The sequence below is a fragment of the Trematomus bernacchii genome, unplaced genomic scaffold, assembly GCF_902827165.1.
Source record: "Trematomus bernacchii unplaced genomic scaffold, fTreBer1.1, whole genome shotgun sequence".
In the NCBI taxonomy this organism is placed as follows: domain Eukaryota; kingdom Metazoa; phylum Chordata; class Actinopteri; order Perciformes; family Nototheniidae; genus Trematomus; species Trematomus bernacchii.
In genome coordinates, this window is record NW_022987771.1 from 2,249,188 (window position 1) to 2,276,955 (window position 27,768).

General features: G+C 39.4%; 3 protein-coding genes across 4 annotated transcripts in view; 1 reads left to right on the plus strand and 2 right to left on the minus strand.

Moving 5' to 3' along the window:
* LOC117496937 (phosphatidylethanolamine-binding protein 4) overlaps positions 1-8,000 on the minus strand; it is a 63,817-nt gene extending 55,817 nt beyond the window's left edge. Inside the window, 5 exon segments of the mRNA XM_034148791.1 lie at positions 5,144-5,169; positions 5,172-5,269; positions 5,594-5,697; positions 7,714-7,812; positions 7,971-8,000. Of these exon segments, the coding sequence (XP_034004682.1) occupies positions 5,144-5,169; positions 5,172-5,269; positions 5,594-5,697; positions 7,714-7,716 (231 nt within the window). The 5' untranslated portion in view covers positions 7,717-7,812; positions 7,971-8,000.
* A 695-nt stretch (positions 8,001-8,695) lies between these two features.
* Positions 8,696-18,683, minus strand: LOC117496758 (rho-related BTB domain-containing protein 2-like). The gene is made up of 10 exons (XM_034148501.1): positions 18,435-18,683; positions 16,429-16,630; positions 16,130-16,233; positions 15,854-16,039; positions 14,824-15,764; positions 14,624-14,742; positions 13,781-13,931; positions 13,597-13,685; positions 12,784-12,889; positions 8,696-12,478 (listed from the first exon to the last, which is right to left on the minus strand). The coding sequence occupies exons 1-10, from the start codon at positions 18,494-18,496 to the stop codon at positions 12,273-12,275; spliced, it is 2,166 nt and encodes a 721-aa protein (XP_034004392.1). The 5' UTR covers positions 18,497-18,683; the 3' UTR covers positions 8,696-12,272.
* A 4,854-nt stretch (positions 18,684-23,537) lies between these two features.
* Positions 23,538-26,865, plus strand: ido1 (indoleamine 2,3-dioxygenase 1). 2 transcript variants are annotated; one of them, XM_034148771.1, is made up of 10 exons: positions 23,538-23,721; positions 24,143-24,238; positions 24,316-24,435; positions 24,855-24,973; positions 25,077-25,091; positions 25,172-25,271; positions 25,408-25,525; positions 25,604-25,655; positions 25,754-25,902; positions 25,990-26,865. In XM_034148771.1, exons 1-10 carry the CDS (start codon positions 23,629-23,631, stop codon positions 26,373-26,375), a joined length of 1,248 nt encoding a protein of 415 aa, XP_034004662.1. In that variant the 5' UTR covers positions 23,538-23,628; the 3' UTR covers positions 26,376-26,865. The 2 variants fall into 2 exon arrangements, with proteins under 2 accessions (XP_034004662.1, XP_034004663.1); XM_034148772.1 differs by having other exon boundaries at positions 24,858-24,973.
* The last annotated feature ends 903 nt before the right edge of the window (positions 26,866-27,768 follow it).

The window sequence follows — 27,768 nt, forward strand, 5'->3', positions numbered from 1 at the left end:
ATGAGAGGAATAAGAACATGTGAAAATACAGTGACTTATATACATTTGTCAGGTGCAATCTCATTTATGCACAAGAGACGTTTGCACATATCCTTTCGAGTACCTGCCCCAGTAGTGGTCAGTGTCCCATAGCCATGCTTCACAGAGTGCAAATGATTATTCTTCTGTGTGGAAAGGTGGCTTAGCCTTTTCCACACAGAAGAATAATCATTTAGGTTTATTGCCTCTCTTCATTCCACTGAATATGCATAATCAATCCAGCTCCTGGTAGCAGAAGGGTTGTAATTCTTCCCTCTTCAGGAAGCTTGCATGAATCACATATGTTGTGTAGCAATGGGCAACGACTGAATGGAGCGGGACACGGGTCAGCTTAACAGGGTGTTATAATGACAAAGGGGAACATTAGCTAAGGAAATAAACTCCCTGACTCTCGGCCAAACACGCTTATTTAATCCGGCGCAGCCATAAACACCCACCTGATGACACTGAATATGCAATTAGATGGATATTACAGAACATGCTTCACTTGTTGACCCTCACTGTCAGTCAAAGGCTCAAGGAAGCGTCTCCTCTGTTCATCTAAATATACATCCGTTTGAATGGAGTCTATCGCCTACTGAAATAAAAATCCCTATCTTTGCACTCTCACATCCCCAACATGAAGACCTATCAGGAATCCTGCATGGGTGGACATGTAGGCTTTCCTAGGAATGACAGGGTCTGCTAAAGAGGAACCCCACCCTCGCGTTCTCCAGCATGCCAACCCAGAGGAGAGTGGGCAGCGCTGAGACGGCAGCCTGCCGTGGGCACTGCCAGGCTTAAATCTGCCCTGTCGTCATCATAGGCTTGCAGAAAAGAACGCTGAGATTCACCAAAAAAAAAAAAAAAAAAAAAAAAGAGGAGGGGGATCGTTGCATTTTAAATCCTCTCAACGCCCCCACATGTTTTAGCAAAGCATAAAAATCATTCACAGAGAGAGAGAAAGCGAAAGAGAAAAAGATAGAGGGAAATAGAGAGGAAACAGCTATTAGCAGCAGTAAGCAAGCTCAAGAGATCATAGTGAGGCAGCTCTAATCGCAGTAATGGTTTAAACCCTCATTCCATCCACCAGATGCAAGAAACGTCTACCCAAAAACAAGGCTTTGAAATCCCCCATGTCTAAGAATGCGCCCTGTGGCTATGGTCCTTACTAAAAAAGAAATAAGTCAACAACAACTACAGAACTGCCTCCACTTCTGGAGTAACTGTGAGGTAAAGATAGCTCCTGTGGCCTGTGTTGTTTACAACTACATTGAGGAATGACGAGCATGCCTGGGTTAAAATAAAAACACCGTCGCTGATCTCAGATGAGGATTAGACATGATAATGCACACGACAACAAGAATGTCAATATTTAGTTGATTGTATATATAGACATTGCTTTTAGTTAAAGAGGTGGATTACTTTTGTATAGCAGGCCAAGAGGCTTTTGAAGCACCTATTTTGTTTTAAACAGATTGTTGTTCTTTTGAAAGGTTGTTTCTTAAAGTTGTATAATTGAATAGCTTAGAAATGGTGTAATGAAATGCTGAAGCCCTTGAAAACACTTCATTGTATTAAAATGAAGGTGTTTTGGTGCCACAAAACACATTACAAACAAAAACATAGGTGGGTTTTGGCGTTCAACCACATTTGTAATTTAAACATCAGTAAAAATAGGTGAATCCTTAAATTAAACATTCTTTGGTTGAGCCAGAAGCACACCTAGATGAGCTTCTGTGTGACCAAAAAACTAACATGCTTTTTAATCCTTTTCTCCAGGAGTTCAGAGTTCTTTGGTTATTTCTGGATTTTCTTAATTTCCTCATTTCTTTGATTATTTTCTGCAGGTGAAGCTTCACCCGACAGCTTTTCTGTCCAGCAGCCAAGTTTAACAATTGATAATCAAAAGTAAAGTTGTTATGGTCGAACACAGAAAAAAATGGTTTCATGTTTCACAGCAATTCGATTTTCTGATCCCTGAAACCCAATTTACGGTATAATGACACGAGGTTGTGATTGAAGATATTTGTCTTGTGATAGTCCAGTTACAGCTTTAGCTAGAAGTGTATTTACAGACTAACGGTAAAACAAAGACACTAATCACCAGATATAATATGTTCTTCTGTTGTTCTTTGTAAAGGTCAGAGGTTATTTCATTCATAAAAATAGGTCTTCTAAAACGTGGCCACATTCCGCTATCTGTACCTTTAACTTATTACGAACATTTCTTAACATGTTCCCATTAAATAATATTCTCAGGTCTGCTTAGTTTCCAATCCTTATTACACTTACTTTATATTGATGATACTAACTGTAGCCATTAGCCAATAGATGTCCCACTTGTTTTGAAGGCTTTGAAGTATAAATAGTATTTCTAAAAATGCATCACCAGTACACATGCCAGGTTTTGCTAACACATAAGTTTGAGTGTCAAATCACTGCTCTGAAGTTTGAACACAGTAATGTGCAGTTTCTGTGGCCTTTTGCTTTTGTTTTTGGTTATGAACACCTATTTAGAGGCGGGTTTATGGGATTACTGCCCATTGCGCTCCATTACAATTACTCAGCAGGCATGCATCCCGTCCCAGTAATGAAGTGGGTGTTGCAGTGGGTGGATTTGAAACTGAGCGGCCACTATTCTGTATTCTAGCTACACGGGCTGAGTGGCAGAGAATAGCAGCAGCGATGGCAGCGTGGCACGGGGACAGAAAGCGTGGTGGACCAGAAGACCAACCGCAGAACCAGAGGCAACAATCTGATCCTTCAAACGGTGCACGCTTATATAAGTGTCAGGAGAAATGGAGAATTACATTTCAAAGCCCAGTAAATAAAGTTTGTATTGATTTAATCCAACATGTAATCTGTTTTGCTGTCTGACACTGATTCTGGCAATAAAAGAGAATCATGTAAGACAGCATTATAGATAATACGACCATAGATCAAATGGAGTTTGGGCAACAGAAGGGCAATAGATCATGTTCAAGCTAGAGTGCTTAGCTGGAGGAATTCATAAACTACCTCCTAAATCGAGGTGGCTTTCAATTTAAGTTTTCAATTTACAGAGAGAGGATATGGTGTGCGCTTGATGCAATTTCATCGTCAACTTCAGCAGGGGGTCTGCAGATTGGGAACTGTGTCTCTCTCAATTTGTCCCTCAACCGTAAAATAACATGATGCACTAAAAGAAAAATGCATGTATGAAAAACTATACGTGTGAGTAAATCTCGGTGAAAATGTGATATGTGGCATAAAAAGACTTAGTACTTTTAGAAGAGAATACTACATGTTATTTAAGCCCTACTACATGTACTGTAAACCCATTTTCCACACGTTTTTTTTCTCTGTTGACATGGTATACAAGTTTTCGTAATGTAAAGGCCATTCTGTTCTCGAAAGAAAATACATTTGTCCTCATCATCAGCAAACATCATTCTGACATTGCAATGTATTTCTTTTAAATCATATTTTGCACACTCTGAGCGTCTAATCTAAATCTAATAACGTAACGCAGAATGTAAACCTCAAACTGTAGTTTGACTGTATTGCTGTCATTTAAAGCCAAACCTTTAAAAATAAAAAGGTATGGTTTAATAATTATGATTAGTAGTCTATTTTTGTTTAAGGGTCATTGTTTGAGTTTCTACATAAATAAGAGATACTTCATTAAACGTGAGTAAGCACTAAGAAATATTAATTCACACACTGGTTTATTAAAGCACACACACCTTATTGTGCTTTCTGATTAAATTAATAACTGTTTTGACTCCTAAGGATGCAGATGGTTTGCCTGTAGCTTTACTTGTTTGAAAGAGTCATTACAATAGTTATAATTCAAAATCAGTAAATAAAAAACTTAGCTGAAATCGTTTTTTACTTTATAATTGATGTTATCTGATTTTCTAAATTGTATAAACTGGAGCTTCGTTTATCACAGTTGCTTCTTAAAGGGCTGCAAGTATGATGTGCTAGCACCCCCCTGTGGTGGAAACGTTCACATGTGTGTCAGTAATAGAGCTACATAAGATAATGCAGATAATTTAAGGCAGGGGTGTCAAACTCAAATACACAGTGGGCCAAAATTTAAAAAATCGGTACTAGTCGAGGGCCGGACTGGTTCAATGTTTATTGCAGAACTTATTGAAATTAACTTATTGCACATATTAAACCGGGAACTAACAAAGCTTAAATGATTGCCAATAAAAACAACATTAAACATTAAATAATCAGTTGCATTAATTTCTTATGGCTCTATCTGCAGAGTCATTTCTTATGATTACATTTTTCCACAGGCCAACAACAGCTTCAAAAAAACTATTTCCCTCAAAGAACAAACCAAACATGCCCTGTTGTCGCAAGAAACAAAGTGCAGAAGGAAACATCCATGTAAACTCAGTTTGCTCTGTGATGCTAGTTCAAGCCAGATACTTGGCATCTCATCTTGGGTGCAAGTTCATCAATGTTTGGGGTCAGGGTCTGAGCTGAGGAAATCCTCAGGATTGAGTGAAGGTGTGCGTGCAATATACCGGCGGGCCAGATCTAATAGTAATTAGAAATTAAATCCACCAAGGGCCTGATTTGGCCCCCGGGCCTTGAGTTTGACACATGTGATTTAAGGTATAGAATATAGAAGCATAGACTCATAACTTGAGCTGATATTTAAAATATTGCTGAAAATCTATTTAATGTTTATACTTTTTCTAAATGCTCTGAACCTTTTGTTCCTTGTGCCAATAAGTTATGATCTGTTGAGGTTTAGATGCAGCTTGTTTTATGTATTACTGCACTCTAGTGTTAAAAATAAGCACATGCACGTTTGCCATATAAAAGACTACACAACGGGGAAAAAATTACACTGAAAATCCAACACAAAATGGAATACAAACTCTTGTCTGAGGTTTGAGGAGTATGTTTAAAAATAAACAAGGGGATGATAATCAGACGCATAAAGATGAGGATTTATCATAAAAACTGACTAAAATCTGCTGTGCAGGGCTACAGTATCAAAGACGTCCGGATCATTTTGGAATTTGTATAATTTGTTGGTTCTGGTTCAGTTCGGTCTACTATTTAATAACAAAAAGTTGGGAAATCTTATATTTTTAAACACACATCCATCTCTTACCTTGTGTACTCCAGGGAAGTAAATCATGGCGCTTTCCAAACTGTGCCAACTTTTTCTCTCAGGTCCTTTGGAATTACCAGGCAATTGTCAATCTGCAGTTGTGGATAGATGACCTCTAATCCACCACTTTATTGAAAAGAGATACAAAGTTCATCTTAGTCTACATTGTTTTGGATTACATTCTGTATTGAGGGCTAAGTGGACTAACATCCTGAAAGGTACAGATGCTGCCATTTGAAATAAAGGTGGTTATAGGTTGGAGTCTGCAGAGTGAGGAAATATCAAAACAAACAAAAAACTGTATTGGCTTATAATCGCAGACTCCACCTATACGTGGTTAAGAAGTTCAAATACTTCTGTCATTGTCGTTTTAAATGTAATGATAGGTTTACCTCTGATTGCATTTACACTGTAAGATGACAGCTTTCTCGTGAATTATGGGATACTTACTGACAGAAAGAAGAATCCAGAGAGCTTAGGGTGTCAGGTGTTGCTCCCATGTGGTAAAACCCCAAAACAGAGGCGCAGAAAAGCAGAAACGGCGCCGGCACAGCCTGCATGACAGCGGTGCTCAGTTAGACCAGGAGTAATTACTCAACAGCCAAATTAGTTTTGCTTGTTCTTGTTGAAATATGCTAGATTCTAATAGTACTGTAAAATATAGTCGGACTGAAACAAAGCGACCTGTCACTCAAGGTTAAAGGAGGCCTGTCCACACTGACAGCTTGTGAAGAATGTATTACAACTTGTCATTTATATTGAATGAGTAACATGTCATGCATCTTTCAAACAGTACAGTTCTTGAACATTAGGTTAAATAAAAAATATGTATTTTCAATGGAGGATAATAACTTTGACTGAAATTCTTCTTACGTACAGCTTTGATTAAGCATCTGTTGAGTCTATATGTCTAAATAGTCAAACAAAATTCCCTAAAATATTTCCCAGGGAAAAATATGCGTTCTTTAAATGTGGTATGTATTTCTATCCGACAACAAAATGATTTTGATATAATATCATATATGTAAAACAAAAGCAACGACACTTACTATTTAAGAACTGGACTTACTAGGACATAGTGCTGCACATTTCTGTCTTAAAGGTCCCATGTCATGGCCATTTCTACTGATCATAATTCCATTGTTGAGGTATACTAGAATAGATTTACATTGTTCAATGTTCCAAAATGACATTGGTTTCTCATACAGCATCTCTGTATAGTATGTGTATTCACTCTCTGTCCTGCAAGGCTTGTTGGAGCTCCTGCTCCCCCCCTCCCTGTGAGCCCACTGTGCTGTGATTGGTCAGCTCGCCCACTCTGTTCTGATGAGTCCACCACCGTTACAGCGGAACATCAGTGATTATGTGTTACAATGGCGTTTGTTAGCAACCAGAAAATGACACCAGTAATGACAAACAGATGAGAATGCTGCGTGGGGTCTGGGTGCCGTGTTGGCGGGACGTCGCGCGGCTCGCTGCTGTGAGGAGCGGACAGTGTGAGCTGGGTTACTGGTGTCATTTCGAGACAGCGAGACATCGCTACAGGGTGTACTTTGAGGGTTTGTGACTTTGCAGACCGTTTACATGCAGAAAAAGCTACATAACACAAAAGGGGACGGGTAATAACCGGAAAAGCATGACATGGGACCTTTAAATCCTATATGAATTATACAAACTACATTTCACCTATTTTGCAGTCTTGGCCAGTTAGCTTATTTACACACTTAACCTGTTCGACTAGTCCCTAAATCTTACGTATAAATTGTTACAATTTATCCTATTTATCAACCATCTTGTTAATTACTTTGTTAATTAAGTGACAAATGTTTAGTATATTTTCCAAAATGTGTTGATGTTGATTAGTCTGTTCAATCTAATAAATAATATGTGCACTTGAGTATAATTTCATATACAGTATGTCAAAGAGACATTTGAGAAGCTGTATCTTTTGTCGAACAATATATAGCTTAAATATAAATGATAAACTGTATTACACCTAGTGTGCAGTGTCTTATTTACACACCTGTCCCTGCCTAAACGTGACTGACTGGAGTCTGAACCACAGACAAATGAAGTCTAGACGACAGCTGCAGCAAACGTGATGAGAGGAATCCTGGTTTACTTAACAGAAATGGAGCCAATTAGACAATGCACTGCTAAATTACCATATGTAAATGTGTGTCACGAGTTCCTATTTTACTTTAAATTAAGGAGAAACGCAGCACACTGCAACAAATAATGCATTGTGCTGCTAATGCGAACATTCGGTTTTTGGCAACGCTTGACTACATGGTATTTTTAACTGACTTATCTATGGTTGCACTGATAAGACACCACGCTCTCATTTAACTTGGGAAGACATTTTTAGAAGTAGCACATTAGCTTAAAGTTAGCCTGCACTTGTTTTAGCTTGTTTATATGTATTTAGTGTCACGCGCTTTACACGTCGACATACTGTACAGATGGTGCAATTTAGGAAGTGCACGTCGTTAAGACAGCGAGCAGACATTAAATATATTCAGTCTTGCAGTTTTCATAGTTCAGCTATATGAATTTGTTGTGAACATTACCATTTCTCAGGAGTTGTCCACTTGTGTTTTCTGCAGGTGTCTTCCTCTGGTTCATGCGCAGCTGCGTCTGTGAGGCTGCACAAGTTTCATATGACACAGCTAAAAGAGATTAAGGAAGTACTCAGATCTTGTTCTTAAAGGTAGGGTAGGTAATTAACTTCAGAAACACTTTTTGTTATATTCCATGGAATGCTCTTAACATCCCGATAGCAATGAATACATGAAATGCTTTGACAATATATACATAAAATACATACATTCATCATGTGGAAGCCGTAGTACTGTAAAAAGCACGACCAATCATCTGAGCCGGCCCGGCTAAAATAACTGGATGGCCTACCTGCCTGTCAGCCTTCCATCTCGTGCACAAATTTATCTCGTGCCCTCATTGGTCATGTGCGCGTTCGTGTGTGTTGGAGGAGGGGCTCTGTAAGGAAGTCTGAAGGAAGGGGCAGATTTTTTTCGGCTGCGTACTTTCAAATTCTAGCGCACTCGAGCTGGTTACTCCATTCTTACCTACCCTACTTTTAAGTAAAAGTAGACGACGTACCAGAGTGTAGGAATACTCTGTCAGAAGTAAAAGTCCTGCAATCATAGTTACTCAAATAACAGTACAAAAAAAAAGTACTCATTATGCAGATTAGTTCATTTTAGAAAAGTATATTACATGTTTTGATTATAATTATTGATGCATTAAAGTGTTACTCCAGGTGTAACTAAAGTGTTATTTAAGTGTTGATTATGTCTCACATTATTTATCCAAATATGTGAAATAACTAAAGGTATTTATAAATGTAGTGGAGAAAAAATAGTACACTATTTAGCTCTGAATTGTAGTAGACTAGAAGTACAAACTAGCAAAAATGTAAATACTTAAGTAAAGTACAAGTACTCAAAATGTACTTAAGTACAGTACTTGAGTAAATCTCCTTTGTTTTTTACACCACTGCTGAAAGGGCTTTTAAAAAGACTGACACAAATGCACACGTTGCTTCTTTTTATTTAGTAAATATTATTTACACATTTTCAAGAACACATGCTACAGAATCTCAGATTTACAGCTTCTAAACAATAAAAACAGCTCTTGAGAACAAAGATACCTGACGACTAAGGAAAACGTCATCCAGGCTTTGAACACTGAGAAAACATTCAAGTTTTTTTCTTTTGATTTATCGTATGTTTTTTTATTTAATTTTCAACCATTTCTGAACAAGGCCTCTTAAACTATGCAGTAGTGATTGTGCAGCATATTTAATATATTCCTGGTGCTGCTAAAGCTCCCTTTGGTTTGTGCTTCTTTGCAGCGGTGAAATTAGCACCCAAACATGGAAAAGGACCCCAGTGACAACTTCTTTGTAATTTACGATCTAATTTTTTTTACCTGATGTTGTCTACATATCTAATAATGATGTTGCTATACCATCTAATGCAATTTGAGTAGAACCTGGTGCTACAAAGCAGTGCAAGTTTGTAATTTCAAAGTCATTTCAGTATGCATAGTACAAAAAACATTATATGTTAAACTAAGCAATAGCTTATATCAATTGCTAGGCCAAAGTTGAATTGCAAGTCATCACACATTTGCTATTTACATGTTTGAGTGACAATCTAATTTCCAATGACCACCCTGTCCAAGCAGTTTGTAATTATGCAGACCCCAAAGTTGGAGATCATTAGCATAAAGCAAAGTTAAAATAATGTAACAGATTGGAAATCCCTGCAAACATTTCATGGGTAATGTCACAAATTAATGGTTTGTCATTATGTCAGTCTAGTGTTGCCTTCATGGTCAGAGTGTTAAATTAGTTTTGTGTTTAAAAAAGGACATAAACCCTCCGCAGTGTTCAAAGTAAAGCACACTCATCGAATTGATCGTACATCGATTCCTTTTACATCCAAATTATGGATTATGTACATTTACAGGTACACACACACAACCTAGAGAGCACCCTGGTAACTGAACACAGAGGACAAAGTAACACTCTCAAAGTAACACTACTTTACATTCAATACCATACACTACACTGTACATTAAGGCATGAGGTGTCGTTGATGCTAAACATCAGCAGAAGACTCATTAAGAAATGCAATGCACTGAGGAATGAAATGCATGTTTATGAAATGTATCACTTACAGCAGCAAATTATAACAATATATAGACCCTCCTGCTGTTAAACTATAAAAATAAAGTGTATTTTGTGTGACATTTTTATCATAAGACAATTAAAACATTCTTAATTGGAAAGCTGGCTCTAAATTAAGTTCACCCTTCACTCTAATCTCTGACCATGTGTGCCAAAATATTTAATCAATCCAGATGTTTAAAATGACAGCTCTTATCTTTAATTAGCTATAAACAACAGTTCATGTAATTGAGAACAATTTAAAGCTACTGCTTAGAGCACTAACACCACTACTCTATATCTTACACTTTAAATGACAAGGAATAAACTTCATCTATTTTGGCGAGCCTTGTTCATGCAGTGTAGTTATTAGGAAGAAATACAAATAAAAAATATTTTATGAATTGATTCATAACACTGAATCATTTTTAAACTCTTTGTTGGGCTCTACATTTTGGTATAGTCAAAAACTGTATGGAGAAGTCTAACCAATCATATGCAGGATTAAAGCTAACCTTTCTTTAATATATGCTGCCATCAGAATATACTATTTTTTAATAAAAATGGCATGTTTTATGGATGTGCCGTAAGTCTTTATATTATACATTTGTTCTACTTTATTTTTCACTGTAATCCTAGTTTACTATAAGTCATTTAAACTGCCTGTAATATTATATAACAGATGTATCAGGAAGTCAGCACAATGGGAATCCACTTATTTTTCAGCAACCGTTTGTAGCTGCGCAGTAACTGAATGCAAGTCAAGTCTATATTTAGTATATGTATAACTCAGTAATACTGTACAATTCTGCTCACTGCCTGCAGTGCACAATATTAAATAACAGCACATTTGAGTTATGCAAGTTACTTGCAGTTGGTCTAATATGTTGTACAATTTACAATACTACTCATCACTGAGCACTATGCTTAACACTGCAGACCATCCTACAATCAGGTGTAATCAACAGTAGATGACAATCTTGAACACATACTGTGAGGTGTGCCAAGCAGGTCAACAAACATGATTTGTTTTCAAACTCTTCACAACCTCTTTTTTAAAACATTTTAAATATCATGGTTTGGTATCCTCCCAAGTTCCCTTTTTTAAATTTGCAGCAGTGTGTCATGTCACCATACTGTCTTTAGGTGCCGTTCACCAGGATGCTGCCACTGGAGGTTCTTGTGTGCGTCTCTGTGGAGAAGAGTCGGACAAAGTGCTTGGGGTGTGCAGAAGAGTATGGATTACTGCACCATGACATGAGGAAGCCTCCTGCATGCACAAGTCTTACACAGCCAACTGCAGGCATTCAGCGGGCATCCTCTGATCCACTAAGAAAGGAAATCTCCAAAAGCCAAATCACCAGCAGTGACATGTCATACACACCATCACAGAGGAATGGTGTACACGATGAACATGCGGTGTTTTCAGCTCCGGAAATGCTGCCATTAGCCCAGAGATGCATTATGTGTTGCTTTCCAGTATGACAGTGATCAAGCTGATGGAATCATTCAATGTGAAACCGAGGAAATGTGTGCTAGAAAGCAGCAGCAAGCATAGGAAATAATAGCGACCTGGTCTGTAATTGCTGGTATTTTACAGAAATGACCTACAGTATGCTTGCTTGATTCGGGATCTCTTGTGTCTCAGGACACTGAATCATTCATGTAAACTAAAGCCTCTTTGTTTGACAAGAAGCCACAAATCCCAAGATCACAATACGTGCTGATCTATATTCACCGCATTTTAAGCTGTGCAAGCTGTGCACAAAAATCAGATACAATGACTGTACACAAATAAACAGGAGCAGCTTGCCAGTATTTTTCCTTTATGCTTACACGGTCATAATCAGCATGGTTAGAGTGAATGACTTCAATAATTAATTCCTGTCAGACCATACTATCCTTACATCCTGTTGATAAGATCATACTTTACACATAGTTTGGTAGATTGTAAAAACACTTAAGGGCAAAGTGTTATATCTCTGAGACGGAGGAGTTCTGTGTTGGTTTGCTGGTTGTTGCAGCTGATAAGCAGCACTTAGTTATCAGTTCAGGTTGGTTGATGATGGTTATGAACATCTGTGGAAAGTTCTGTGCCACCAGAGTCCTGTTTTCAAACGTAAATCTCAGGTGGTGTAACAGTCAGTATGAGTTGTTATTTACGCCAGTTACACTGTGCCATTTGTCAACGAGATTCATATCACCGAGTCTAAAAATCTAAAGGAACAAAACTCATTACTTTCACCGCTAGATTGGGCTGACCTTGCAGATCGGGAGGAGTGCTGTTTGACTGCAGCAGCAAACAAACGGGAGGAGAGACTGAGTGCCTGAATAATTGGGGCGTAGCTAGCCAGCAGTGCTTATCTTCTATTAATACTTTTACAACCCGCATCCACACTGATGTAATTCAGAGTGGACCTGGCCTTACCCACGTGGTCAGATGACAGCGGAGGAGCCAGAAGAAGGAGAGTGTGAGTTAGGAGAGGAAGGAACGTTCCAGAAGAGCCACTTGCGTTTACACTGCCGTCTCTGGTACAGGTAGTCCTCCTTGTCGCGCTCTTTGCGGGCTCTTTGGTAGTGGTCGTCCTCTTTCAGGAACCACACTGGTGGCCAGCGATGTTTCTCAAAATATTCTTGGTTGTCTGCATCAGAATACACTGTCTTAGGAATCTCAAAAAGATATCTAGATATTTCAATTGTCAATTTTCAATATCCCATTTACCACAATGGTTAGTCCAACATTGTCAAGAAAACTAATTGCAGCACATACAAAACAGATCTTATTGATATTTGCATACATCTTACAACAACAACAACAATTTAGCTAGAAAGGCATTACAGAGGATACATTTATACAAATATTTTTGAACATAAAAACTCATATATAAGTAGACCTGAGGGTCAAAATGTAATCTAAATGTGTGTTGCCAGATTATATGCATGTTACCTGTAGACTTGGACTTCATCTCTCGGGGAAACTTGCGACAGACACTGTTGTAGTTGGTGCAGATGTGGTGAAGACACCAGCCAGTGAGCTGTTGGGCGCCGTGGAACTGTCAACATACCAATTATTATTATTATTATTCATTTATGTATCTGTACATTTAAGATGGTCTTTGTTAGCTGTATTTAATACATTTCAGGTATTGCTCATCTCTTTATTGCTGCACTGGAGTTTCACCTATACTGTAACCTTCATACTAACATTAGCATGCTAATTTGAGCATGCTGGAATATGTATGCCATATGAGTACATATATGGTTCTTCTATAAGACAATGCTTCAAGATTAGATAGAAATGCACAAAAAACACCTTCTTCAATTGTATGTAATGTTTGTGCTTTAGTGGTGCATATTACCCATAGACTGTATATATAAAGATATTACCAGATTAATCAAATGAACATGTGGCTCCTGAGCATCTTTGCCCAGATGATAATCTAGCCTTGCATATGACACTGAAGTGCTCAAGCTAAAGCTAAAATACAGCTGAATGATTAAATGAATCATTCAGTGCTGAGCCTGACTCGGTATATCCAAAATGCCCACTGGCCCAAAGATCCTGTCCCATTCATTCTGCCAGACTTGCACTCTGAGAAACACAGCTTTTTTGGCTCCACCTTTGAGGAGTAAACATTATGCCAACCTTCAGCGCAGCTCTCTCTGAGAAATGCCCGTGAATCAAATCCCAATTGGCCAAATAATTATATAAGAGCTTTAAGTGCAGCCTTGTTTCCTGCTGATTGACAGGTCACACTACCTGGGCCATGTCCAAGTACACCAGCACGTCTCCATCAATGTCAGCCCCAATCATCCCAGCCTCTGTCAAGACTGTAACTGTGTAGAGCTCTGAAAGAAACATAAAAGGCTGGTCACTGTATGCATTACCACAATGGCTTTGTGTAATACAATCCTGAGGGTAATAACTATATCAAATGTACTACCTGTAAGTGCAACCAGGTGGGGGAGGCAAAGACGATTGGCGAGAACAATGAGCTCCATTGCATCCAAGTCAGTCCGAGAACAAAACCGCCCAGTATAGAGATACTCCAGCACGGCCCTCATACAGCTGCGAGTTGTGTTTGGAAACAGCACCTTAGAAACAGGAACATGTGACAGTCATGACCATGCATTTTACTGTATTATGCATTTAATAGGTAACAGAGAATACATCTAGTTTACACTCTTATATTTATATGATGTAATGGTAATATATATAGCAAAATATAGTTATTTACAAAATCTTGGTTCATTTTTTAATGCATGAGCAGTTAGAATAGCCACGAATAAAGAAAGAAAAACATATTGTGTTTACATACAGTATTGGTTGAAAATGAAAAAAAGATTTTAGGAAGCATATGATTTTTGATCATTTGAAATGAACGTGTCTTAACTATCTGCAAAAGTAAGTGTAATATTTTCGTAGTATTCTTTTATGTTAGGTAGATAAACAAACTGAGCGGACAGAACAACAACATGTTTGCTGACTTAATTGTATTACATCAGACTTGCAATCCTCTAATTGAATTACATTTTGTAAACAGACCACATACATCACAGGTGCTCTTCATGGGTCAGTAATGATCGCTGCTGGACTGCTGTGTTTTGCCAATTAAGAAATAATTACATTTTAAATGCTTCAACTTTATAAATCGACTTGCAATAAGAATGCCATGGAAAATTACAAGAAACATGGACTCATTTTCTATCCAGTACTGACTTTGGTCTGTACTCTAGTTCTGTTTGTCTTTTTTCACAGCTGAACAAAGTGATGCATGTTGACTTACCTCTTTTGTGCAGCTCTCCACAAAAGGCCCACCAAACATAGCTGCCATCCAATCACAACTAGAGATGAGCAAAGGTTTGTGGGCCTTGATGGTCCCATCATCTAGCTTGAATACTACATCTGTAATAAAGAGATGAGACAAAGATAACACCTGTGTTCTATTTTAGGCTAAACAAATAAGTGTTAAATATTTCCACTCACCAGAAAAGGTCCCTTTGGCCAAGCACTCTTTGACTCTGTTTGTGCGCCGTACATGGAAGGCTTTGGTGATTTCTTGGTTCATGAAGGCTTCATTGTTTAGTATGTTAGCCACCATCATCCGCAGGTCAAAGACCTCCAGCAGCTCAGCAATATGTGCAATGTGCATTAGCTCCTTCTCATTCTCGTCCAGCTGACCTGTGTACAGGTAGCGAAGCACTGCTCGGAAAGGCCCGAGCTGCATGGACTGGTCCATGTGCACCACAGTTATGGGCCTGGGGCTGTATGAGACGGGGTCGTCTACCACCTCCTCCTGGATGCTGGCGAAGGCTCGGCTCCACGAAGAGAGGAGTCTGCCCCGTCGCCCTGTGTCGAAATCTTTTAACGTCCCATCACTAGTGCAGGCCCTCAGGTTGGCCCTGTCTCCATCGTCACTGCTTTCACAAACATCAAAGCTAGCAGCACGCATCAGCAGCTCTCTTCCGGAGAGAGGACCACGAGAGGGCCTTTCAGTCTCCTCACTATGTGCGTCCATGATAAAGAGGTCATAGAACTTTGAAGACGATGTCGACAAGTATATCTTGTGTGCAAAGATTTTCTGTCGCTCCTGCAGGATCAGGATGACGTCAGCACAGTGTGGGTCCTCGAGGAGACCGACCGGATGCTCCTCTGTGGTGGTGGGGGGAGGAGGCACAGTGATTATAGGTGGGGGAGGTTTCGGTGGCAGGAAGGGTGCCTGAAGGAGAGGCCGCTGTACATTTCTCAGGTGGGATTTCCAAAACTGCAGGTGTCGGCGCGAGATGAGCGCAGCTCGGATAGCATTATCAAAGACGTCCTTGACTCCAAATTGAGCAACAACACTGGTTTCATAATATGGCACTCCCAGCTCTTTGGCCACCTCCCGGCCTCTCTCTGGAGCAAGAATCTCATTGGATTTAATGGGTCTGAAAACAAGAACATTTATCAAATACCATTCTGCCATTAAGAAGGGTAGACCGCAAATAATCTCTTGTTTAAAAATGAATCCCTCTACCTAGCTAAAGGCCTCCGTGCCCTGTTCACTGCGTCCAGGTCTGCATAGCGCAGGTCCAGCTGACAGCCCACCAAGATGACAGGAGCACGGGGGCAGAAGTGCTTGATCTCAGGGTACCACATGGTCTTCACATGGTAAAGAGAGTTGGGGTTGGCAATTGAGAAGCACAATACCACCACATCAGACCTGAAGGAATGACACGGGACAAATTCACTAAACTCAGGAAGCACCAGAGCACTTAGTGGCAGATTAACATGGAATTTCACAATATCTCACCTGCCATAAGCGAAACGCCGGTCCTTATGATGGTCTCCAAAAGTATCCCAGAGACGAAGAGACACGCTGACATCATCCACCACATCTCTGGAGCGCTCTAATACCTAATTAGAGATTACACATTCAAGGACTTTTAATCTCTGTAAATCACTGGTGTGAATGCTATCAGCTTAATGTGCAAATGAGGCGCCTTCAGTATTTTATTCCTTTATAGATTTAGTTTAGTTGAGCAATCAGAGATTTAAATCCTGAAAAAGCACATCCATGCAATCTTAGAAGTAATTACTTTGCATACTGACCTCCTGGCATACTCTGTACTGGTCGATGGCCCATACTGTGGGCACATGTGTAGCGAGTAACTGGTACTGAGTCAGCGTAGCATTGCAGGCCCGGGCGCAGATGAGGCGGGTCTTTCCGACTGCATTGTCTCCCACCACAACACACTTGATAGTCTCAACGTTTGGCCTCTCATAGTCCATATCAGAATCTTTCAGCTGGGACCTGTCAAAACACAAAGGAGGCCAGAAAGCCGCATCAGCACCTGAAATCCTAAACTATTGTCCTGAACAGTACAGGAACATGGATCAATATGGATAATAGACACTGTGTCTACTCCTTATGTGCTCCGCTCCTTCTGCCTGCAGAGCTATCAATGGACGGTCCCGTGACTTCCCAGAGCCCATTCACAAGTTCCCTGTCCTGGCTGCTGATATGAGAGAATTTAAAGGGACAAGCAAAAAAAAAAAGGCAGATTTTTTATCCATAGTGGTTGCAACACGCCCCATAGTGTAAAAATAATATGCCATTTTTTCTAATCTTAGTTGAAATATAAAAGAAAGGATGTTCAGTTTTAAAACAACAACCCAATTCAGATAAATAAACTGTTTGGTTTGTCCACTGAGGGTTAATAAAGGCTGATGTAATCCCATCAACCATCTGCAAGCCTAAAATACCTTCCCCTGTGTACGGTTCTTACGTAAGAATCCAAACAACCTTAACTTCACCCATCACAGCCCTCATTCATAACCCTAAGTTAAATACATATGACATTCACAAACTCACTTTCATTTAATGAAATGGAGGAAATAGGTAAACACACTAATTTGTGTTGCTGATGATTTAGCTGAACGACTGGTTTCCAAGGGAACTGTAGCCTGTGTCTCTGTGTGTCACAGTTTATATCAAACTCCCCTCAATCCATCACACTGATCATGACATTTTTCTCAAAAAAGCTCAAACATGACAGTTACTGTAAAACTGTTTTCATAGGCTAGTGTCATGCTAGTGCTGTTGCTTTATTTTAGATCCAACATGAGTCACCACAACACACATAACATCAAATTATGTTCACTGTCATGTCATATCATTGACCAGATCTCTGTATATAGTCTACACATGCATGCTCAACTGTCAGACCACCATCTATGTTTTGTCCCAGCATCTTTCCCTTTGAAAGTCTCCCTCCACTGGGAATAACAGGCTTGCTTCAATAGAGTCATTCACATTTAGACTCTCAGTTAATGTTACCTGGTTGTGAATGAGGTCAGATGCTTCCTGTGCCTGCCTCCACCCCAAAGGACCTGCTGTAAAGAAATAACTGGCCCACTCCCTGAAGCATCACTTTTGGTCACCTGCACACTACAGATTCCTCTCTTGGATGAAAATCAGGATATAATATGTCTTCTTTCTTGCAGTATTTAGACTGTTTTAATGTAGCCTTTCCTTGTATACAACGCCCTATAGATTACTACGGTTTACTAGGATTTCAGCCTGACGGTCATTCTGCAGCCATTCATAAAATCAGCCATTCATTGACTGCATAATCTGCAGGCTAGCTGTCATCTGCATTTATTTACAAAACATCTGACCTTAGGCTGGGCGTGCATGACATTATAGAGATACACCGCCTCTAATGTTGCTCATTCATATGCGCTTTAAGGTTCGTCTACACTGCGCAACTCCCGAATTAATTCAACATGTTTTATACGGTCAGATACTGAAAATAACCCATCGCCTTAGCACTATCCTCCAGAGTAAAATAGCATTAAATAATATTGCAGCCTCAGTTATCATCCACAGCAAAGATGATAAAAGAATGCATATCCTACCAGAAGGACCGAGCAGTCCCACCACCACCGAGACACTAGTCATGAGGCTGTGCTGCATTACACCTTATGTAACACCCCGTCACTGACTCTTGAGCCTGTTTATCTGGCTCTGCGTTCATTGCATGCAGAAAAACCCCACAGAGATACAAAATAAACCCAGTTTTCCTTTAACAGGGAATGTGAAGCGTCCCTCTTACCGCAACATAAGGAAGTGAGGCATCGGGTTGGCCGATGAACGAGATGAAAAGGAGGGCTCCATCGGATGCGGCTTGCACCTGTCTGCAGCTCGTATTTAACTTCATCTTAAAGGCAAGGTAAACCAGTCTTGAAAAAGAGGCGGTCGGACCAGCAAACTTCCCCCAGGATCAGCGCGATAAGTCCGATTGCATTCCTAAAAATACAACGCTGATCTGAAGCCTGTCGGTGCCAAGCAGAGCTGCAGCCCTGCCGTCCTGGATCCACCTCCACTTACTGTAGGCCTCCACAGCTAATAATAGACAGGCACCGGCAGGGAAAAAAACATTCATTACAAAACACTGATCCACTTTAAAGTCACACAAATCTCGTTACACTGACCCTCAGTAGCCTGGGTTGACTTGTTTTCCCTCCACCACGTGTTGTTTTGTTTGTTTACCTCTCACTTAAAACTAATATACAATCATTTGCATTTTTTGTAATGTTTTGAGTGTGATCAAATATACATTATACACCCCTCATGGATTCATACTGGGATGAAAAACACAGTGTTGCACTACAGACTTATCAGTATGTGAAAAGTAGGAGGGCAAGATGAAGTAAATCACTCAGGTAGGTGTGTGTGTGTGTGTGTGTGTGTGTGTGTGTGTGTGTGTGTGTGTGTGTGTGTGTGTGTGTGTGTGTGTGTGTGTGTGTGTGTGTGTGTGTGTGTGTGTGTGTGTGTGTGTCGCAAGTACAGTATGGCTGCATGACACAAATTCTGAAAAAATAAATAAAACAATAACAGGAATCTATTGTCTGACACATAGCTATTTCAATTATTTAAATGGGTCCAGTTATTACTGTGTCATTCAAGAGTGCTGTACAAATAAAGATGCATGAGTCATCATAGCTGTTGAGTTTTATATAAATTATGAGCTGTTGCTTGGTACTAATTTTACTCCTTTGACTGTACCAATCAGTCCCTCTGATGCGTATTTAGTCATGCATTATTAAAACTAAAGCTTATTTACAATCATACATTTAGATAATAAACAAGTCTAAAACGTATAAGTGCCATTTTGGATTTACTTTTATTAAGTTCATTTGCTCAATTGAGTGCTGCACTCTAGTGGAAAATTTAACAAACTACTTGTTTAAATGCATAGTAATAATTGAAGTAGAGGCAGAGATTTTGACTTCTAATTCCTGTAGATCCAGCTCCAGAAACAATTCATCCTATACTTCCCATGATGCAACAGTTGCATAGTATCTTTGTCAGACAAGACATGAGAGATAATAATGAAGACATCATCATCCCTGTAATGCAGCATTTGTTCTACTGCAGTAGATGTATTATGTATAGTATAACATAATTTCTGTTTTGGTAATAATAAACTTGTTCTCAATACTGAAAAGGTGTGTTTGAAAATAACTCAATGTCATTTTTCAATGATTGAACAGGTACCTGAGTTGAATCTACTTAGTGTGCATTAGATTCAAATTTGTCATGGTTATCACACTTAAGCTATAAGGCGATTATTTGCACAGTGTTCATGATTGTGAGAATAGCTGATAACAGTGTGACACGCGTAGCAATTGCTCTTGTTGGCAGTCAGTTTAGTCGTTTAGCACTTTGCAGAAAGCTATTACTGCTGTGATAACTTAACATCAGGATGCACAGCAAATAAAGTACCTGCCATGGTTTGGTCTGTGATAAATGAAAGGCGACTCACAGGTACTGATGTGTTCAGAGCCTCAGATAATGTGTTTTGTGAAGGATTTAAATATACAATAAACTGAATTTCCGTTAAGTTGGTTTACATGTATCTTTACTCTGTTACTTTGTGTTTCTCTGAACTGTGCCATTCCCATTAAATATGAACAATGCAATCCAGTGTTTGCACCTTCTGTCTTTGTCCCAGGACCAAGTGGGTCACATTACATTTGACCTTTATTCTAGCCAATTTTAGAGCACATGTATGTCAAAGTTGTACTGCTTTTATTGTGGGAGAAATAACTTAAAACAACACAAACATCATTCTAAAAAAATGCATCTACAGATAACTATTCTGTTACATTTATATGTCATGGTTGTCTCAGACATACTACTAGTCTTACCATATCTGAATTACTTTGCTGAAATCTGGGGCAATAACTACAAAAGTTCTATACATGCAGTATCTATTCTACAAAAAAAAGCCATACGAATCATTCACAACGCCAAATACCTTGATCACACTAACGAATTATTCCTGCAGTCAAAATTGTTAAAATGTACAGACCTGGTAGAATTCTAAACATTCATGTTTAAGGCAAATAATAACGTTTTACCAGGAAACATCCAAAAAGTATTCACTCAACGAGTGGGGGGATATAGTTCAAGGAGACAATTTCAATTTGAAATTCATAGGGTCCGTACAACCAGAAGAACTTTTTGTATCTCAGCCTGTGCTGAGACTATGGAACAGTGTGAATGTGGAGCTAAAGCGATGTCCAGACATTAACCAGTTCAAAAGGAAATACAGATACATTATTTTCTCGAGGTACAGGGATGGGGAAGGTGTATGTGTATATGTGTATATGTGTGAGTATGTAGGTGTGTATATGTATATGTGCTTATATGTATATATGTGTATGTGTATGTATGTATGTGTGTATGTACATATGTGTATATGTATATATGTCAATCAACAGGTAAAGCAGATTAATAATAATAAAAACAATACTAATCAATAATAATGATAATTATTGCCGAGTATAGATTATAAATAAATCATTTAGGGACAAGGGGGTGAGATTAAATAAATTATACTTCTTCTCACTCCTTTTCAAACACTAGATGTGGCACTGTTTATGTTGCTAATGCTGTTGTTGTTGTTGTAAATGTCATTTTTTGTTTTGATTTCTCTTACATTTGTTTTGTTTTGTTTTGTAGTTATTTATTTTACTGTAGTCGAAATAAAATGTATCAATCAATCAATCAATCAATCAATCAGACAGTAGACACAGCATGTTACCTTGTTAAATTGATATCAACCAGTTCAGTTATCGTTAAATGCGGTGTGGTTCTAATGACTTCTTCTCTTTTCTTGTTATGTTAAAGGGGATCTATCATGCAAAATGCACTTTTGTACGTCTTTTACACATGAATATGTGTCCCCGGTGTTCAAGGGAACTCACCAAGTGTCAGAAAACACAACCCTCTCTATTTTCCTCCATACCCAAATCTCTAAAAAAGGGGCTGCAACGGATCTGATAAAAACTGATCCAGATTTGAACACTGTCCTGACGTCAGGACAGTGGCGCTACGGCTATTGGGCCAACTCCACCAATCAGGAGGAGACAGCCACGGCATTGCCGTTCGAAAGCGCTGGAGACGTTGTAGTACATATGCCAGGCCTCTAGATGGTGCTGTTGCTCACAGAATCTGCCCTTGCTAAAACAGATCTAAAAAAATTAAAATTGAGCAAAATGAGGCATGGCTAAAATGCATGATCTGTTTGGTATTTTGAAAAAAAATAAGTATAAATATGCCTTATATAGGTATGGTCCTACACTATATTATTCAAATATAGCATGATAGGTCCACTTTAAGTTTGCTTTACTGTAACTCCTGTAATGTTCAGTCTGATCCACCAGGTGAGGCTGGCAGTCTAAAAAGCCTTCAGTCCTCTCTTTAATCTTGAGCCACAACATATAAAACATGGCAAAGGGTGGAACAAGTTCCCTTCAAAATAGGAAGAGATGTAAACTGAAATTATGAATTGGACTACAGCACATAAAATGAATGATAAAAGGACAGGAAGTATGAAGTATTTGTTTTTCTAAGTGAGGGTCTACTAAGTTTAAAGGAGTCAATGGATATTAAAAAAGAAAAAGCTTTGATATGTTTAAGCTATGTAAATATTAGATGTTTGAATGAGAGAAATCGAAATAAAAATGTAAGAATTTTGGTATTTAGCCTCTTTTCAGTTAACTATGTTGTTTGCACGTGTGTACTGTTATACAAAGCAAAGGTCATTTAGCATACTGCAAAATCAATTTAGAATTGATTCATTGATCTAAACCAGACATTTTCAAAGGTTGTGGTATGTAGGTGAGGGAAGTGGAAGTGAAAAAGAGAAAAATATCACCTTAGTCATTAACCTAAATGTGCATGATTTAGTTAAAGGTAGGGTAGGTAAGAATGGAGAAACCTAAGCTAGAATTTGAAAGAACACAACCGAAAAAAATCTGCCCCTTCCTTCAGACTTCCTTAAAGAGCCCCTCCTCCAACACACACGAACGCGCACATGACCAATGAGGGCACGAGATGGAAGGCTGACAGGCAGGTAGGCCATCCAATCATCTGCTGCGGACATAGGCAGATGATTGGTCGTGCTTTTTACAGCGCCACGGCTTCCACAGATGAAATATTTGTATGTATTTATTGTCAAAGCATTTAATGTATTCATTGCTATCGGGATGTTAAGAGCATTCCATGGAATATAACAAAAAGTGTTTCTGAAGTGAATTACCTACCCTACCTTTAAAGAGATAGTACAAAGATACAATTTGTGGGAATTTCTTTACCAACTTTCCCAGAGTCAGTAAATAAAAAATGCCTTCTGCCATACTTTTTTTATTAAATGTATTTGGTGTAATAACATTATGTCAAATAGCAATGTCATGATACCACAGTATAAAAGCATTGCAAGCTAACTACCTGGGGGTGAGAGGGCAAAGGCTTTTTCTACGAAGAGGCCAGCAGAACACAACGTTAAAAGACCCTGTCCTAACCTAGTGCCACACTGTCACACATTCACACCTGCCTGATAAATTGTAAAAGTTGTGAAATTAAAAGGACTTTTTTCGACCACAAAAGTCTCAGATATATACAAATGTTTTTGGAATGAGCAAGTTAAATAAAATAAAAAGAAAGTAAAAGTCAGTCCAGCAGTTTATTTCAAATTGGCTGGTCAAATGTAGCCTCAATGTGGAGCAAACCCTTTCTTTTTATCAATACTTGTGGAAGTTGAGTAACGATAAGAGTTATTTGCCACTCTAAGCTTGCGCAATAGCAGAAGTGAGGAGTAAATGTTTTGTAACCAATAAACATTATTGATAGCAGCTTCACAGTGAACTCTGGGCCAGAGTCCAGGCAGGTTAGGGTCTCTAGAAACATTCAGAGAGTCAGAGGATTGCTGCTGTCAGTCGGTTTATTTTTCTTTCTCCATGGCGGCTCCTGAATCAGACTCCGAATGTCTTTTCTCTCTGGACCCCTACCATGTCTCTGAGGAACTTGGCTTCATCCTCCCTGACCCTCTGGTAAGTGATAAAGCCCAATAAATGTAACTTCTTATACCTCTTGACAGTAAGTACGTTTGACCTTATACACAATCAGTCATGTCAGGAACACTTTGATTCAACTTTAAATGCAATTCACATTAAATGAAAATTGTTTCAACTGTTATAAAGCTGGTGGTATTGATTGAGACCATTTATCTCAGGGAAGTTGGCATGGTTCCTGTTTGCTTTGTGTGATGAACTTTATTCCTACAGCAACAAAATCACACTGTGTCCAATTACACTTTGCATGTAGCAATATAAAGCAATGAAATGCAAATAGGAATAAAAACAAAACATATTCAAATATCATTGCAACATTGTACCTCCACATCTGTGCTCCACCGATCCTGTCATTTTTCATTGCAAGCGACATTTTCTTATGATACTTTAACTTTCAAAGGAAGAGCTTCCACCGTACTACCAGCCATGGATGGATATTGCCCTGCACGTCCCGGAGCTGGTGCACTCTCACAAGTTGCGGCTGCATATAAACGAAGTAAGTGGGGACAATAAACCGACAAGGACATTTCACTTTATGGAGGCATGCTTCATTGTTGCTCCTCTGCTGTCCAGATGCCGCTGCTGAGCATCCAGTTTCTGCAGAAACACTCAGAGTTACGTCTGGCACACCTGGCCCTCAGCGTGATGACCATGGGCTACGTCTGGCAGGAGGGGGAGAACGACACGGTGGAGGTATCTCTGGGTCTATAGACCACCTGTGCATTACATTAACACACATCTTATACTCCTTATTGGGACATTTTGCACATTACTAAGACTATGTTGCACAATTCTGCACAATAAAACCACTGTTAAAACTGCACAGGATTTTTCTGTATTTTTCCAGTTCTTTTTTCTGATAATAGTTGTTACAATAGTTATTGTAACATGTATATATTTGCTCTTATTTTATCATTTCTCATACTGTGTCTATGAATTCACCACACCAGAGCAAATTCCTTGTATTTTAAAACCTATTCGGCAATAAACCTGATTCTGTTTCTATTCCATCTTTTTGTCATACTGACCATTCCCAGTTGCTTAGTTACTCTACACACTACAATCTACAATTTATGTATAATTATTTTCATTTTCAACAATTTTCCTCTAAGAAGCTGCCACATAACCTGGCGGTCCCATACTGGGAGGTGTCACAGCGTTTAGGACTCCCCCCAATTCTCACCCATGCAGATGCAGTCCTGGCTAACTGGAAGAAGAAGGATCCAGACGGGTAACACCATTATCTTCTGCATGTGGTTTGGTTTCCTCCTGAACAAGTCTAAGCTCTCTGTTTCCTCTCTTTCTTATGTTCACCTTCACTGCTCTTGTACCAGGCCCTTTGACATGGAGTAAGTACAATACAACTCAAATGCTGGTTCTATTACATATCTGATGTGTGAAAAGCTGATTGGTAAACGTCTGCATGCAGGAACCTGGAGCTGCTGGTCAGCCTCCCGGGTGGAGACAGTGTGAGAGGTTTCTTCATGGTCACTCTGCTGGTGGAGCTGGCTGCAGTTCCTGCACTGAGGGTGAATCCCTAAAATCCCAAATACATTATGTAGAAAAGAAAAAACAAAATTATGATAAACTGTAAATTAGAAAATGCCACCTAAAAACTGCAATTATATCAAGGACATTGCCTTTGTTTCTGGACCTGTGTTGCAGAACATTCCCACTGTGATCAACGGTGTCAGGTGTGGAGACACAGAGGCTGTGGCCACAGCTCTGGAGGAGATCAGCCAGTCCATGCAGGACATGACAGACGCACTCAAACTGATGCACGGTAATCACTCCAACATAACTTATAAGTTAGACTATTTCCCTATCGCCAAGTATTTTGATCACTGTGGTTTTTCTTAAGACTATGTGGATCCATCAGTCTTCTATGGAATTATGAGGATATACCTGTCCGGGTAAGAAATATGTCTTTGTTTTCATAGGACCTATTAGACATTTATTTGTAAAGTAGAACTTGCTTTTTAAATGTTGGTTTGTGGATTTGTTTGCATAGGTGGAAAGACAACACCTCTATGCCAAAGGGGCTTGTTTATGAAGGGGTGCAGGAGGAGCCGATAGAGTATTCAGGAGGGAGCGCTGCACAGAGCAGTCTGCTGCACTGCTTTGATGAACTTCTGGGAATCAAACATGAAGAAACAAGTGGTATGTGTTTCCTTCGATTGACTACAACACTGTCAGAAAGGTTTACAAAGGACTTATTGTGATGATACTTCCCCTAACTTTATACAGGAGAGTTTCTAACCCGCATGAGGAACTACATGCCACCTGCCCACAAGCAGCTGATCCAGGACATCTCACTGCAACCCTCCCTTAAGGGTTTCGTCCAGCAGCAAGCCAGCGAGAGGCTAAACCAGGCCTTCCAGCGCTGTGTCAAAAAACTCTTGGCTTTGCGCAGCTATCACATCAAAGTCGTCAGCCGCTACATCACTGTACCTGCTGCACGTGCCCGACAACTGAGAAACCAGAGCCGGGAGTCAGAGCAGGAGATGATCAGCAGAGCACCCACAGCGTTGGAGGAGCGGGGCACCGGGGGCTCTGGCATCATGTCCTTCCTTAAGACTGTGAGGAACCAAACAAAAGACACTTTGCTCCCTGAGACAGGCAAACAAAAATAGCACCATAGCTAATGTGCTGTCAATATTTAGGATTAGCAGCAGTGTCAACTACATATAACAATGGCTGCAACGGATATTTCACACACAATTGAAATATAGAGGTTGAGTTGTGACAGAATGAGGGTGAGAGACCTTCATCGCATATCTTATATGTATCTGTGTTGTGTCTGTACATAAAACTCAGCTTAATAGACATGAGTGATACCCAATCCATCATTCAGTCCAAATCATAATGAAACCCATTGATGTTACTTTCAACTACATTCAACCAATAATTCCTTCTTTAATCTGAACTGGAATGCAACAATTTCATCAGACATCTGCTCCAGACCCACATATCCAGAGGACATTAGGACATTAGGCAACTGAAGTCATTGCTTAACCCCCTCTTACTTTTTGATAAACGCAGTAAAGAAATAACAAAGTTTGTCTTCTATAGCTTTAAAATGTAGCAGCATTGTTTTTTCTGTTAATAAAATGTTGAAGGTTACCCGTACTGGTTTAAAAGTAAGAATGATAATTGAAAAAGCTCACAATAATTGATTATGTGAAAACATTTACACTGCAATACCCTGGGAAACCATGGCAAGGCGCTAAAGGGAAGCATTATAATTCCCACCCAAAGCAGCTTTTACAAGGTTTGTCTTTAAGAAGCTGAAACTGTGAGAAATGAATGCACCAAATACATTCAAGCCTTTGATTTGTGACAAATTAAATCTGATGACATTTAGTATTTTTCATTAATAAGAGTCATTTAAAGAGGTGTGACATCCACACCAGCCTCTAAAGTATCAAGAACCTGACCTTTACCTCTCAGAACATAATCAGTTGATCTGTCCTGACAATGGGGTTGTCATGTGAAAGTACAATGCACAATGCAGAGCAGAGATGCATCACTTATCAGAGTGGTTACCTCAGCACTCCTCCAGCCCACATCTAGCCCTCACATGCCCCGCTATACTTCCTGGACAAAGTGTGGAAATCCCAAAGCAATGAAGGGATGGATTGTGCGTTGAATGGCTCACGCTGTGTAATCTTCACCTTTCCCTGGCTCATCACCGCCGGTGTTTCATTACAAAAACAGCCTTGCAAGATCAGATAAGACAAAAGCTGTGACAATTAGACATGACAATTCCCCACCCCCCCCCTACACACACACACACACACACACACACACACACACACACACACACACACACACACACACACACACACACACACACACACACACACACACACACACACACACACACACACACGCACACACATACACACACACACACACACACACACACACCTGAGTGATTTACTTCAACTTGCCCTCCTACTTTTCACATACTGGGTATGGAAGACAATGGAAGATCAAATAAGAGAGTAAACATTTAAAGGTGGG

Excerpts from the sequence above, each read along its gene's own strand:
- ido1 (XM_034148771.1), top strand. The coding sequence starts at position 23,629 with ATGGCGGCTCCTGAATCAGACTCCGAATGTCTTTTCTCTCTGGACCCC. Across the intron at positions 23,722-24,142 it reads TCATCCTCCCTGACCCTCTG|GAAGAGCTTCCACCGTACTA; the intron begins GTAAGTGATAAA and ends TAACTTTCAAAG. Across the intron at positions 25,656-25,753 it reads ATGAGGATATACCTGTCCGG|GTGGAAAGACAACACCTCTA; the intron begins GTAAGAAATATG and ends TTGTTTGCATAG.
- LOC117496758 (XM_034148501.1), bottom strand. The coding sequence starts at position 18,496 with ATGGAGCCCTCCTTTTCATCTCGTTCATCGGCCAACCCGATGCCTCAC. Across the intron at positions 16,040-16,129 it reads CGGCGTTTCGCTTATGGCAG|GTCTGATGTGGTGGTATTGT; the intron begins GTGAGATATTGT and ends TCATTCCTTCAG. Across the intron at positions 12,479-12,783 it reads GATGAAGTCCAAGTCTACAG|ACAACCAAGAATATTTTGAG; the intron begins GTAACATGCATA and ends ATTCTGATGCAG.